This window comes from Felis catus, chromosome C1 (genome assembly GCF_018350175.1).
Source record: "Felis catus isolate Fca126 chromosome C1, F.catus_Fca126_mat1.0, whole genome shotgun sequence".
Taxonomy (NCBI): domain Eukaryota; kingdom Metazoa; phylum Chordata; class Mammalia; order Carnivora; family Felidae; genus Felis; species Felis catus.
In genome coordinates this window covers 169,600,298-169,613,958 of record NC_058375.1, presented here as the reverse complement: position 1 = coordinate 169,613,958, position 13,661 = coordinate 169,600,298, and the positions used below count along the sequence as shown (strand labels likewise).

Genomic DNA, 13,661 nt, shown 5'->3' with positions numbered 1-13,661 from the left:
ATCCACTATCATTTTTCTTCTAAAACTAAAAAATTTTGTATTGCTCCTTATTATTAAGAAAATATGATTAACAATTTTCAATATATTTCTAAATACACTCAATATTTAAGAGAAGAATCACAACTTGTACATTCAACTGATTTGTGGGAAAGGATCCTTAAACATTCCGTTTGCCTCACTGCCATTAAAATAAGTGGTTTCATATTAAGGCATTTGCCCTAAACTGTGCGGCCCGTGGTAAGTCCTAAGTGAAATCCGCTGGCAACCCCCACGGCACCTACCGCAAGAGCTGAGGCGCGGAAGGGAGAGGGCATGCGCACAGCGCGGAACTGCTCCTCCAGGCCCAGCAGGCGCTCCTCCAACTGGAGCTCCAGGTCCTGAAGCTCCATTCGGACTGAATTCCTCAGACTCTGAAGCTGATCAACTTCATACCTGTCGGTACAACGATAGGCACAAGGTTGAAAAGAGCAGTTTGGATTCACGTTCACAACTCTCTCACAAACTGCTAGAAGGTACTGAGATTGCAAGTTCTGAAAATCAGCACAACAGTGACTGCCACAGGTGGGACCAGGAGGACAAATGGTCTTTCTTCCTCTACCCTCTCTCCCAAACAGTGAACAAAGATTACAACCACCGTCTTCCTCAATACAAGGAAAGCGGTTTCATTAGTAAGACACTCTGCCTAATTTCACTTACAGGGGTTCACAAAATAAACGGTACACAGCAGTAGGCATAAAATCCAGCTTAAAAAAAAAAAGGCTGATGATGCTTTTTCAGAATTAAAAATATTTTGAGTTACATTAAGACAAAATGAACTTTTTACCTTTCCTCCTCGGTCATATGATGATAAACCATGGTTTGCTGACGTAGCATTGCCAACTCTAAATCCATCATTTGCGTCCTAAATAAATTCAGGCTCCGCCTCATTACCTGGAGCTCCTGAAAAGTATTCTAGAATACGATATGACAAAGTTATACTTCTAAATCAGACAAAAAACTTTGTAACACAAAAATCTAAATAAGCACTTACTTCATACAGAGGTAGAACAGATGATTTCTGAGTACTATATGGAGCAGCAGCAAGATCGGGTCCTCTCGTCACAGGGTACTTCAAAAAAGTAAGAGTCTGATTACAAATCAGTGTTAAAGTGCTTACCTCCAAATTATCTAAGGTGTTAAAAAGGTGCAATTGGGGGTCTATATATAGTTCTCTTGGAGACAGCAACAACAACAACAACAACAACAACAACAAAAAACCAAAACCCCACTTCATATTGTAAGGAGGAACCAAATACCTCAGTCCCCAATGCTACCTATATTACTCCTATCTGTGTCAGGTAGAAGTCTGTCTATATGGAACAAAGAAGAGGCAAAGAAACAGGTATATTTCAAACCTACATCTTACGGGACTTCCCTCTTGCCTTGAGAAAGAAGAAAACAAACAAAACTCAAAAATGTAGAAGCAATAGCAGATTCGGATTATAGGAAATTACTGAGTTGGCTGGCCAGAGGAGCAGGCAGTCATCATACTGCTCACAGACATTTGAGCATCTACTGTGTGTCATTATTTTAGACAGTGAAGAAAAAAGACAAAAGAAAGCACAAAAGGCATTCCCAGCCTTCAAATGTTTTCACAGTGCAAGTGGGAAAAAACTTACAATGTTGGGGTGGGGGAGGGGAGTGCAGTGATGGAAACAAACAAAAATCTAGATTAGGTGAATGATCCTGGCACTGATGACACCTGAGCTGAGGCTTAACAGGAAACAGGCCTTGATCAGGCAGAGAAAGGCAAGGGCAAGGGACTCCAAGTTAAAACAAACAAACAAACAAACAAACAAACAAACAACAGTGGCATTTGTAAAGACAGACACAGGAACGCACACCTATTTAAAGAACTGCACGCAGTCCAACACAGCTGGAGCACACGCATGAAGAACGAGACTGGACAGATAGTCAGAGACAAGTCATGAAGAGCATCTGTCTACTGGGGGGTGGGGGGTGGGAGGTGGTGAGAAGATTATTTAGCTGAGTTACTGATGGGACACCCAAGAGGAGCAGACCACATGTAGAGCTGGTCTAGAAAGGTGCACCATCAAAGCGTAGGTGGGTTGAGCCCTGGAAACCCTGTGCTTCACGTAATTACAGCTGGAGAGTTAGGTATCTCACTCACAGATTTTTATAAGGAGGAAGAAAAAAATACCCACATTCTGGTCAGACCGGGAGAAAATCATTAGGTAACCATCCTCATGAGGATAAAATCTGTATTTAAAAGAAAGTATACTTTGCCACTTAATAAGTTGCAAATTTGATTTTGCCTTTCCTAGTGGCATCCTTCCTATGATGTCATCATAAGAGATCTATTATATACACTGTAAACCTCCTGACTCCTAGCTGAACTCTGTGATCAGGACATTACACTGTCATTTTCTTTATTTCCTCAAACTATCTAAACACAAGTAGTGTGGAGACATTTAGAAAGGCAAACCTAAAGACAATTTGTTTTCAAAGCTTTTTTGGAAAATTTTTTGCAGCCCACCAACATATCTGAGTGCAGTAATTTTAAAAGTGACAAGACAGACTATTTTTATTCAAATTCACACTTTACCTGATTTTTTTTCTTTTCTGGGGCAGTTCCAGTCTTTGAACCCAGTGGAAGCAGACTAATTCTGTGCCAGGAGACCAGCATCAGGAGTCAGTAGATGAAGGGGGAAGCTTAGACAGCTATGAGCAGAGCCAGGGGAACACACGGCAACACAGAGGTCGAGGGAAGGAAAGCTTAGAAAGGAAAGAGGCAGTAAACACGATCAAATGGCAGAGAAAGGGAGGCAGCATTTGAGAGGGAAGATTTTTTAGTAATAGGTACAACCTGACTTAAAAAAAAAGACAATGGAGGATAGGCTAAAGAAGGGAGGTTACCTAATGAGCAAAATCTCTTCTCCAGAAGAGAGGGAGATTATGAGCAGAGAAATTAACCTTGTTCAGGATTAATTATAGCTTTTCCCTTAAGATAGGAGGGAAGAGTACAGGAGGAGGGCAGGTTCAGAGAAGTTTAGGCATGTAAGAAAATGAGGCTGAGGTGGTTCATGCCTGATGGGACTTTGCTTCTTAGTGAATTAAAAGGTGCTCAGATCAGTAAAAGAAAAAAAAAACATTTTTTTCCCCTCATACCTGTGAAAGATTCTGCAGTGAGTTTCTAATATCATGCAATACTCTTCGCAACTGCATTTCAATGGCGGAAGGGGGGTTCACAGAGCACGCTCGGTAAGGGTAGGCAGCATGTCGATGCGAGTTAGGACACCCGAAAGGGGTAGTGAAGGCACTACAGGTGGCGCCTGATATGTTGGGAACACTGTGAGTGCTCAGAGTTCTCATGTGCTCACACAGGGGCCTCTCCTGCCACTCCGAGTGGGCAGAGTGAAGAGAACAGGTGGACTGAGATACTGGTGCCGGAGCATAGAGCGAACAGGAAGGAGTCCTTCGATGATGGCATTCCTCCAACCGGTTCACCTCACTCTGAGAGGCTTCTTCTTTCTTCACAGATGATGGAGAGATGAAAATAGTGGATTTAACTAAAGACTGACCATCGTGCTCAATCACCTCTTTTTCTAATTTCTGTTCCTCTTCAGGTGTGTACTTGTAAGTGAAGGACGGTGGACTGCATCTGGTCTCTTTTCCTGGGGACAACCGAACATTGACAGAGGATACGACTCTTACCGGGCTCAGTAAGGTTGTTGGTAAAGACTGAGACCTTCTTAGAGGATAGCCAGCTTTTGCAAACAAGTACCTTTGTTTTAACAGATCTTTCGATTTTATCAAGCTACGCCCTACTCTCTGATTAGACAGACTGCAAACCTTCATTTGAGCTCTTTGCAAAGCGGTATTAACTCTGTCCACAGAAGAGGGAGGCCCAGTTGTATTTTCCGAGCTCTTCTCACTGCATCTAGCTTCAATGGAAGCCAGTGATTTGAGAATATGGTGTGTGGTATACTGGGCAAATTCACATTCACTGCTTTTATCCACATCACTTTCGGTACTTGCTTCCCCCAGCAGATCCACTGGCTGTGCTGGAGACAAATCCTCTTTCACTTCAGTAATTGCAGTAATGTGGTCCCCTCCCCCACAGGGGGACTCTGTGTTCCCTGCAGGCTCAACAGTCTCGCACTGGGGGAAATTCTGGCTATCTGACCTTCTATCAGCAATTGTTGCTGCCTTCTCTCTTCCCTTCTGAAGAGGGATCAGAGACTCCTCCTCTGACTCATGAAAATAAGGCTGGTCTTGTGCTGTTGGTGTGACAAGGTCTTCACCAAATGAGGTGACTGTTGTCTCACTGTCACAACTGTCGGCACTACTCCCCATAGCCTGCAAGGACTCATGAACCTGTGAAAGGAAATGGGCGGAAAAATGGAGAATTTGGATAAGAGGGATCACTAACAAAATGCCAAACTGATATGCCGTTTCTATCCTTTCAGGGTCTCCCACCTTGGTGACGGCCTGGTGCTGCTCAAAACTGTGTTTTACTGCCCCTAGTCAGCAACTCCTTCACTTTCCCACAAAGCTTATTCCAGACCTTTACTATTTACCTCAGGTCCCCTTTTCAGCACCCATTTCCTTTTCTTCCAACACATGACACTGAGTTACTGAGAAGATGGACCGAAATTTCTTAACTTTCTTCCCCAACACCTACAAATGTTCCCCTACCTCTCCCTACCATTCCTTCCTCTCCGTTCTGAAAGGAAATTTGCTTTTTTTCAAAGCAAATCCTCCAGTCTATACGTCTGATCACATCCTCCCTAGGACTGTGGTATTTCTGCACAGTTTTATCCCAGATTTTTCTGCATCTGTCTTCTTAGAGCTCCTTCCCTTAGCCAAACAAATTTCCTGAGTCATCCCCCTTTGAAAAAGACACAAAGACCTATCACCCTTATTTGAAAAAAACAGTCAACATCCGTACCTTCTTTTCCTTATCATCACTTTACTCTGCCCTCATGCTTCTGCCTCATTTCTTACCTCAAAACCACTCACTCAACCACTCACCAAAAAGCTGAATTCTTATCTTTCTATGCTCACATCCACAGATTTCCTTTTAAACAATGTTCTCCTCCAACTCCCAGTTGTTCTGCCCACTGGATTATTCTTTCTGAGTCTCCTTAAACACTTCTCTTGTCTGTGTGTCCCTCAGGTACTATGTTCCTGGAGGCTCTTGTGGGTTCTCTTTTTCTCTTACCTCCAATTTTATTTAAAGTTCGCTCCTAGATATTTTAGACTAGACACTTTCAAAATGCTTCTGTACCTTCGCATACAAGGGCTCCATATGTTACACAGAGTATAAACTCCTTAAGGATAAAGATGTGCCTGTTACCTGGGTTATCTAACACACTCCACCATCAAAGTCATAGAATATCCAGAAAGCTATGTAACACAATGTTAGCTATTAAATAAACAAACAAACTGAAGCAATAGTGGGAAAATAGAAGAAAAGTATCAGACAGAATAATGATCAAAATAACCTCTATTTACTGAAAGTCAAAAAATAAAGAAGGAGAAACTCTCTTTGTTTTTAAATGTTCAGTCAGAGAGGGGGCATCTGGGTGGCTCAGGTCGTGGAGTGTCTGACTCTTGATTTTGGTTCAGGTCATGATCTCACAGTTCGTGAGACTGAGCCCACATCAGGTTCCATGCTGACAGCACAGAGCCTGCTTGGGATTCTCTCTCGCTCCCTCTTTCTCCACCCCTCCCCTGCTTGCATCATAGACTCTAAGTAAATAAATAAACATTTTAAAAAATGTGTCAGTGCTTAGTCAGAAAGAGATGCAGAATTAGTGAAAACTAAAACCTGTAATCAAATGCTTAGATAACACCTACGTCCTGGAGTTTTATTCTTACTGTCATTTGAAAAATAAAGATTATACAGATTCAGTCTTGAAATATAGGTAGTGAAAAATCACCTAAATAGGAAGAAGTTGATCAGAGTGCCTACTACAATGGAAATTTTTACCTGAAGATGACTGAGGGAGAGGCAGTCTGTCGAATCTTCAGCAAAGCCACTGCTGTCAGAGTGTTGACTTGCAGTACGTAACAAATGATCTATCAAAAGACATGTAGTTAGGGCAGAACTGCTAAATAGGACTTCACTGGAAAGAAGGTCTTACAGATATCTAATTCCTGATACATGTCTGATATGTATTGATTCCTTCTTAGAAAAATATGCATCACTTATGCAAAATGTGGCTTCAAAGCACAGAAGGAAGCTTGAGTTTAACCAAAAACTGAATCACATCTATCAGAAATTCTGTGTTCAGTTGCTAAGTTCCGGTTTTAATATATTTTGGTATAACCAATTAATTTCCTATCCTTGGAGGACAACTGGCTGAAAACAAGAACCACACTGATAAAAACAGGAATCCCGAAGGAAGCCACTTCCATTATGTAAATATGTAGATATTCAGCAGGTGAAATTAGAAGTTTAAATGTAGTGTGCAAAAAAGTTCTATTATCTTCCTAATAACAAAATAAGAATATACTTAAGGTGCCAATAAATTAAATAATTTGCAGGCAAGAGTACTTAAATGTTTCTGATGTTTCAAATGATGCAAACATTTGTAAGTCATGAAACAATGATTTCATAACAATTGCATGAAACTCAAATAGGTTCAACTGATACATAATGTTGTTAATCTTAAAGAAACCCTGTTTGCTTTTTGGCCTAAAAACTCTAATTCCTGGTTGGTATAACCTGAAAACACTTTTTAAAATAAAAAGGCCACCTAAGCACAGCAAGGATGATCACATGGCCATCCACACTGCAAGTTTGGGAGAAACTTTATATCTATAACATTTACTAAGGAAGAAGCTTCATGACAAGGTCAAGTTCTGCAGAACTTCAAAAGCATCAAGCTAGGGGCACCTGGGTGGCACAGTTGGTTAAGTGTCCAACTTTTGATTTTGTCTCAGGTCATGATCTCATGGTTTGTGGGATTGAGCCCCATGTCGGGCTCTACTGATAGCTTGGAGCCTACTTAGGATTCTCTCTCTCCCTCTCTCTGCCCTTTTTCAGCATGCATGCATGCTCTCTCTCTCTCTCTCTCAAAATAAATAAATAAATAAATAAATAAATAAACAAACAAACAAACAAGCATTAAAAAATAAAAGCATCAAGCTAAACAAAGTGTGTTTTACCAGAAACCTGATAATATGTTTAAATAAAATCCAAAATCAATTAAACTTTGCCTCACTTTGAAAAATATCCCACTTGTAGCTTCAGGTTTAATCTAAGAGTATCACAGAATGGCATAATTTTTTCTCATCATAATTAGAAAAATTCTGTAATATTGCTTTGAAGTGAACAAAATTGTATAATGACATATAAAAAATTGATCCATACCTTTGATAGGTCTAGGTAAACTGGAACAATTGTTTCAGTTCAGAAACTGAACTGAAATGAGCTGTTACCATAGGTACTAATTATGCATTATATCAACTGAGAGAATGATTAACATCTTAACGTCACAGTAGTTATCACCATAATTATGTGTTTGCATGTCTTTTTTTAGACTATGAGTCTTCTGAAGACAGAAACCTCATTGATTCTATTTTGTATCCCAGTACCTAAAACAATTAATAAATAAATGTATGCTGAATGAAACAATAACTTTCTTTTTTTCCTCATGTTTTTTATTTATTATTTTTTAATATATGAAATTTATTGTCAAATTGGTTTCCATACAACACCCAGTGCTCATCCCAAAAGATCCCCTCTTCAATGCCCATCACCTACCCTCCCCTCTCTCCTACCCCCCCATCAACCCTCAGTTTGTTCTCAGTTTTTAAGAGTCTCTTATGCTTTGGCTCTCTCCCACTCTAACGATAACTTTCTTTTTAAAGCAACAATAAAATTAAACAGTCCCTTAAAGGATTTAGAAGTGAAACTGCCTATCATGTTGGGCAAAGGGCAGCGGCTGGAGCCCAGGGAAGCCAGTGATTAGCTCCGCTCAGGTCAGTTTTATTTGCTGCGGAATACAGTCTATGCTGAGTTCACCTCTGTGGTTGTTAGCCTTGAGTTCACACAGACTAGGTCAGATTATAGCCTACTCAGCCTTCACAGCAGGAGTTGGGCTGTGGAAAGAACAAGGAGGCCTGGGTTCAAGTTCCTACTTTATCATAATAAGCAGTGACTTCTCTCCTCCACAAAACAGAATAATCCTTCTATCTCACAGGGCTACTTCAGGAACTAAGTAGGGTGTAGGCAAAACTATTCTGTAAACTGTAAATCACAACCTATGTTCTTTAGGCAGGTATTTCACAAAAAACACCGTTCTCCACAGAAAAAATGTGGAATTAAAAACAATCAGACCTCTGTCCTAACTGAAGAGATTTAACACTATTTCTAATTAAAAACGAGGATGTTAGAGCAAAACATTAAATTGAGAACAAAACAAAACCTAGAATTTGTATTTGTCCAATATCATAAAGAAATAGAACAGAACACCTGTACACTCTGCAGGACTAAAGAAAATTTGTACCTCTTCTATAATAAGGAATAAGCTCTCAACATAGCTTAGTGAATGTTAGTTGTGACAAGAGTTGAGTCACTAAACTTCTCTAGACTTAAATCCCAGGACTGGATAAGAGAATTAAGATCACTCTAACTTCAAAAGTCCTATCATTAAGGTGCAAGTATTTTTTTTTTTTTTATATACATGTACTACTACATGCACTATATTGCATATATGTATAGTGCACTATATGTACTAAACTTGTGAAATGAATATTTTACCAGTGATTTTAATTCTGTAATTATAATTAATCAAAGATACTTCCATATCACACTATCAAAACTTGATAGAAGCTATGCTTAAAAATGATGAAAACACTATATTGTTCCCTCTCCCTCTCATGTACACACGAAACGATTTTACTGTTAATTTACAAAAATGTGATTCATAAAAATGTTAACACTTTTACATATGCCACCAGAAATAAGAGACCTCTTATTGGTAAGAGGAAGAAACTCAGATGTGGATACAAACCACATTCTGTTTTTTTCTACCACAAGGAGCTTGCTCTTGAAAGATCTTGAAGTACTTCTACAGTTTTTAATCCCTTTTTTGACACAAGGCAAACTGCTTTTCTAATGTACCCCTTGTCAACCTATCCAAAGGAAAAAATTCTTGATGGCTGTGAAGCCTGCCTTACAGCTCAGAAACACATACATATATTTATGGACTTAAAAAGGGGACAAAGAACAGGAAAGCTCATTTTGTGTCCGACCAGAACTGTAGTGACCTAGTGAGAGAGGAGCACTTAGTACCATGATGCAATAAAAGAAAAATTATATGCAAATTCTCTCTTATGAAGTCATTTCAGAGATCAGAAGAGAACAAACATGCAATTTCCTATTCCAGGAACATACATATGATCCTTTGTTTAAAAAAAAAAAAAAACAAAACAGGGTGGTTCAGCATGTGTAAAGCTTTAAAAATAAACAGCCACCTTCAGTGGCCACTTTAACTTCTTTCCTTCCTCTCTCCTTTTCTCTAAATCTCAAAAGCTTTGTGATTTTAAACATCAGGCAAGTTTTTCTTGTTGCAAATTAAAAGTGAAAGAAATGAATTCAAAGGCTCTTTGGTCAATAATTAATAATTCAAGAGAAGAATGGTATCTGCACACACTCACCTTTGATCCATAGTTTAAATTGAACCTAACTAGCTTTAACCACTACTGAGAGATGGGTATTTTTTTTGCCAGAGGCATATGCATGTTTAGTAGCCATGTTTAAATTATGGAGCCATGTTTAAATTTAAACATTAGGAGCCATGTTTAAATAATGAAAAGCAGAGGTGGATAATACAAGTGTACATTTCAATCATAACCACGTTAAAAGCAGGCCTGAATCTGTTGCTCTATCACTTCCCATCTAGCCCTTATGCAGAGCTGAAGAACAATTAAGAGTGCACAGAACTGCATTTCAGGATAAGCAAACAAAAATTATTTTATGGGCACAAAAGTCTTCAAGAAGATACAAAAAATTCTATAACCAAAGTATAATGAAGCATCTATACCTGGATGCTTAAGGTTAAGCATCATAACCTTCTTTTCCACTAATAGGTACTCAAATACTGATAGGTAAACCCCTTTTCCAAACCAATGAATGACACACTTTGGTAATGTGCTTGGGAACTAGTGGACATTAGTCAACTTACCTCTTTTTGACTTGGTGAGACCTAGCTGGTAAGCGGCTGGAACGTGAGGAGCTTCTCCCTCAGTACTCTGAACCTAAAAACAGTTTTAAGTAGTTACAACTTGAAAAATCTATGATGAAGAATACCTCTTGATAACTACTTATTAAACAAATCAACACAACTAAAAGGGTATCAAAACTTTGTATTTAAAAAAGGCAAAACATCTTATCTCAAAATTGTGATAGTGTCTCATATCTCAATTTTACAGTCTATTTTCCAGTTAACAATAGGACTGAATGTCTGTAGCTAGCAATGAAAAATGACTACATGTGTAAACTACTTCATTTAAAAAATTTGCTATTAAATAAAAAATTGACCCCTAAGAAAAAGTTTTTCTATAAATGTTAAACTTCAAAGTGTAAGGCCAATCCTGGGAGAAATGCCAATAACTTTGCAGCAGACCATGACTGACATACAGCTGAGGCAACTACAAGTCTTGTATCTTTAAAAAAATGCATATTATGCTCCCATTAGAAAAGTTTGTAAGAGCCCCCAAATTCTGAGTTATGAAAAACCACTCTTGTATACAACTGCTTTGTCCTAACATAAATGGTCTTTTAAGATATAAACTAGGAATTCCAAAAAAAAAAAAAAGCATGTTTCATTACAGAACTAAACTGTTGAAAAGATCTTCCATAAATCCTCCCTGAAAACTATATTCAGAAAAGATATAAACCAAAAAAGTTTTCTTTTTATGCTATCTCCCCCCCCACACCTGTACAAATACATAATTTAGGAATTTTCAGACTCCTTATTCACCACATCTATCCCATTCTGCAAATACTCTATTTTATAAAAAAATGTTTTAATGTTTATTTATTTTTGAGAGAGAATGTGAGCGAGAAAGGGGCAGAGAGAGGGAGACAGAATCTGAAGCAGGCTCTAGGCTCTGAGCTGTCAGCACAGAGCCTGACATGGGGCTCGAACCCAGGAACCCATGGGATCATGACCTGAGCCAATGTCAGACACTTAAACAAATGAGCCACCCAGGTGCCCCTGCAAATACTCTATTCTAATATAACTAACTCTATATTAAAAATAAACATCTGGGGAGGGTGCGACACTAATTTCTAACACTACTTTGCAATGATTAGTACTTGAAATAATAAATCACATCCTAGTAAAGTAGACAAACTAGCCAAACAAGGTTTTCAACCTTGAATAAGTAAGAAAGCAATTAGCAAACAGGTTTTAGGTAGAATGCTGGTAGTTTTGAAGTATGAACCCCTTCAAGAATAAGAAATATTCCATAGGAATGAGAGTGGATGACAAACATGGGGAAAAAATGCTCAAAGGCTAAAGATATTACCCAATTTAAAAACTGCTCTGATTTGTGATATTTTTGTTCTACACAGTTCCATGAACCCAAAGTTCATGAATCTTTTGAGAAATAAAACACACTGGTCATTTAAAACCATCACCTATAGGGGCGCCTGGGTGGCGCAGTCGGTTAAGCGTCCAACTTCAGCCAGGTCACGATCTCGCGGTCCGTGAGTTCGAGCCCCGCGTCAGGCTCTGGGCTGATGGCTCGGAGCCTGGAGCCTGTTTCCGATTCTGTGTCTCCCTCTCTCTCTGCCCCTCCCCCGTTCATGCTCTCTCTCTGTCCCAAAAATAAATAAACGTTGAAAAAAAAAATTTAAAACCATCACCTATAAATTATTATATAAAATAGTTTCTAACCTCCTTGTCATTACTCAGAAACTATGTATATATTCTTCAAAGCAGCAGACATAAGTTCAACAGGAAAACCATTGTTTTGTGTGCAAGGAGACAAAATGCATTTTCTTTTTAAATTCAACAAAAGCTCTATTATTAGTCTCTATTCAGGCCTACCCTACTTGAAAGAGTTTTCTGTTACAGGAAATATCAAACAGACCAAAGAAGTATAACAGAAATCCAAATTCCTCTTTAATTTTATTCTAGGATTCTCAGTTAAGGCACGGCGTTGTGATATACCAAATTATACTCTCCCCTTTTAAAATGTAGAATTATCACATAGTCCATTCCTTAGATTTATAAAATTAGTCACAACCTTAGATTTATAAAATTAGTCACAAAACATGTCTTTAATGAATATGTATCTTCAATATCTTTTAAGATGCTACTCAATGCCAAAACAAAGTAAAAATTTTAAAGTACAAAAACTACAAACTCCATTAATTAATTCAAAGAAAAGGGCCCTTTAAAAAGAACTGAGGGTCATTTTTTACTAATAAAACTACTAAAGTGAGGATTCTTCTTCCCACTTAACAAAAAATCATCAATCGCTTGTTGAAGACAGAAGAAGACATGCTAGGGACAAGTTACATTTCATAGCTTAAGCATGTGTTAGTACTGGTCACAGCTGTGCAAAGGAAAGTAGTCAAATCTGACATGGAGTACAGCACAGAAAATTATGAAGCAAACAAAACTTGGATCTAATATTTATGTGGCAGGATACTCAACGGTTTCAGATCCTCAGTGGAGTTCTGGTCATTCGTTACAGATTGCCTTTTATTCAATTAACTATAGCTGAATATTGATAACTGAATTGGGTAATGGAAAATGGGTATTCACTACACAATGTTTCTAATCTCTAGGTAAGATGAAACTTTCCATAATAAAAATTACCCCAAAACCCCCATACCAAAATGATAAAATCGCTTGGTCTCAAATGTTTTGAGGTTTAAAACTGTATTGAAAGGGCGCCTGGGTGGCTCGGTCAGTTGAGCATATGACTCTTTAAAAAAATTTTTCTTTTAATGTTTATTTTTAAAAATTTTTTTAAAATGTCTATTTATTTGTGACACGAGAGACAGAGCATGAGCCGGGGAGGGGCAGAGAGAGAGGGAGACCACAGAATCTGAAGCAGCTCCAGGCTCTGAGCTGTCAGCACAGAGACCGATGTGGGGCTCGAACTCATGAACCACGAGACCATAACCTGAGCCGAAGTCAAACACTTAACCGACTGAGCCACCCAGGTGCCCCAAATGTTTATTTTTGAGAGAGACAGACAGACTGAGAGTGGGGGGAGGGACAGAGAGACAGGGAGAGACAGAATCTAAAGCAGGTTCCAGGCTCTGAGCTGTCAGCCCTGAGCCTGACGTAAGGCTTGAACTCACGAACCACAAGATAATGACCTGAGCTGAAGTCGGAGGCTTAACCACCTGAGCCACCCAGGTGCCGGAGCACGACTCCTGATTTCGGCTCAGATCATCATCTCACGGTTTGTGGGATTGAGCCCCATCGGGCTACGTGTTGTGTGTGTGCTCTCAAGATAAACTTTTAAAAAGATATAGTTTTAATAAATGTTTTATTAAAACTTTCTGAGAGAGAGAGGAGAAGAGAGCAACATGCACACATAAGTGGAGAAGGGGCAGAGAAAGAGAGGGGGAGAGAGGGGTAGAGAGAGAGACAAGAGAGAGAGAGAGAGAGAGAGAGAGA

General features: G+C 39.0%; 1 protein-coding gene across 2 annotated transcripts in view; it reads right to left on the bottom strand.

Annotated features, from left to right (window-relative positions):
- The window catches only part of ITPRID2 (ITPR interacting domain containing 2), a 40,427-nt gene that overhangs the window by 11,720 nt on the left and 15,046 nt on the right, over positions 1-13,661 (bottom strand). For both annotated transcript variants that reach the window (XM_011285388.3, XM_011285389.3), the window contains exons 9-14: positions 10,200-10,272; positions 5,996-6,084; positions 3,169-4,377; positions 1,031-1,108; positions 824-951; positions 282-432 (exon numbers count right to left, since the gene is read on the bottom strand). In XM_011285388.3, coding sequence (XP_011283690.1) covers positions 282-432; positions 824-951; positions 1,031-1,108; positions 3,169-4,377; positions 5,996-6,084; positions 10,200-10,272 — 1,728 coding nt within the window. The remainder of the gene's footprint in view (positions 1-281; positions 433-823; positions 952-1,030; positions 1,109-3,168; positions 4,378-5,995; positions 6,085-10,199; positions 10,273-13,661) is intronic.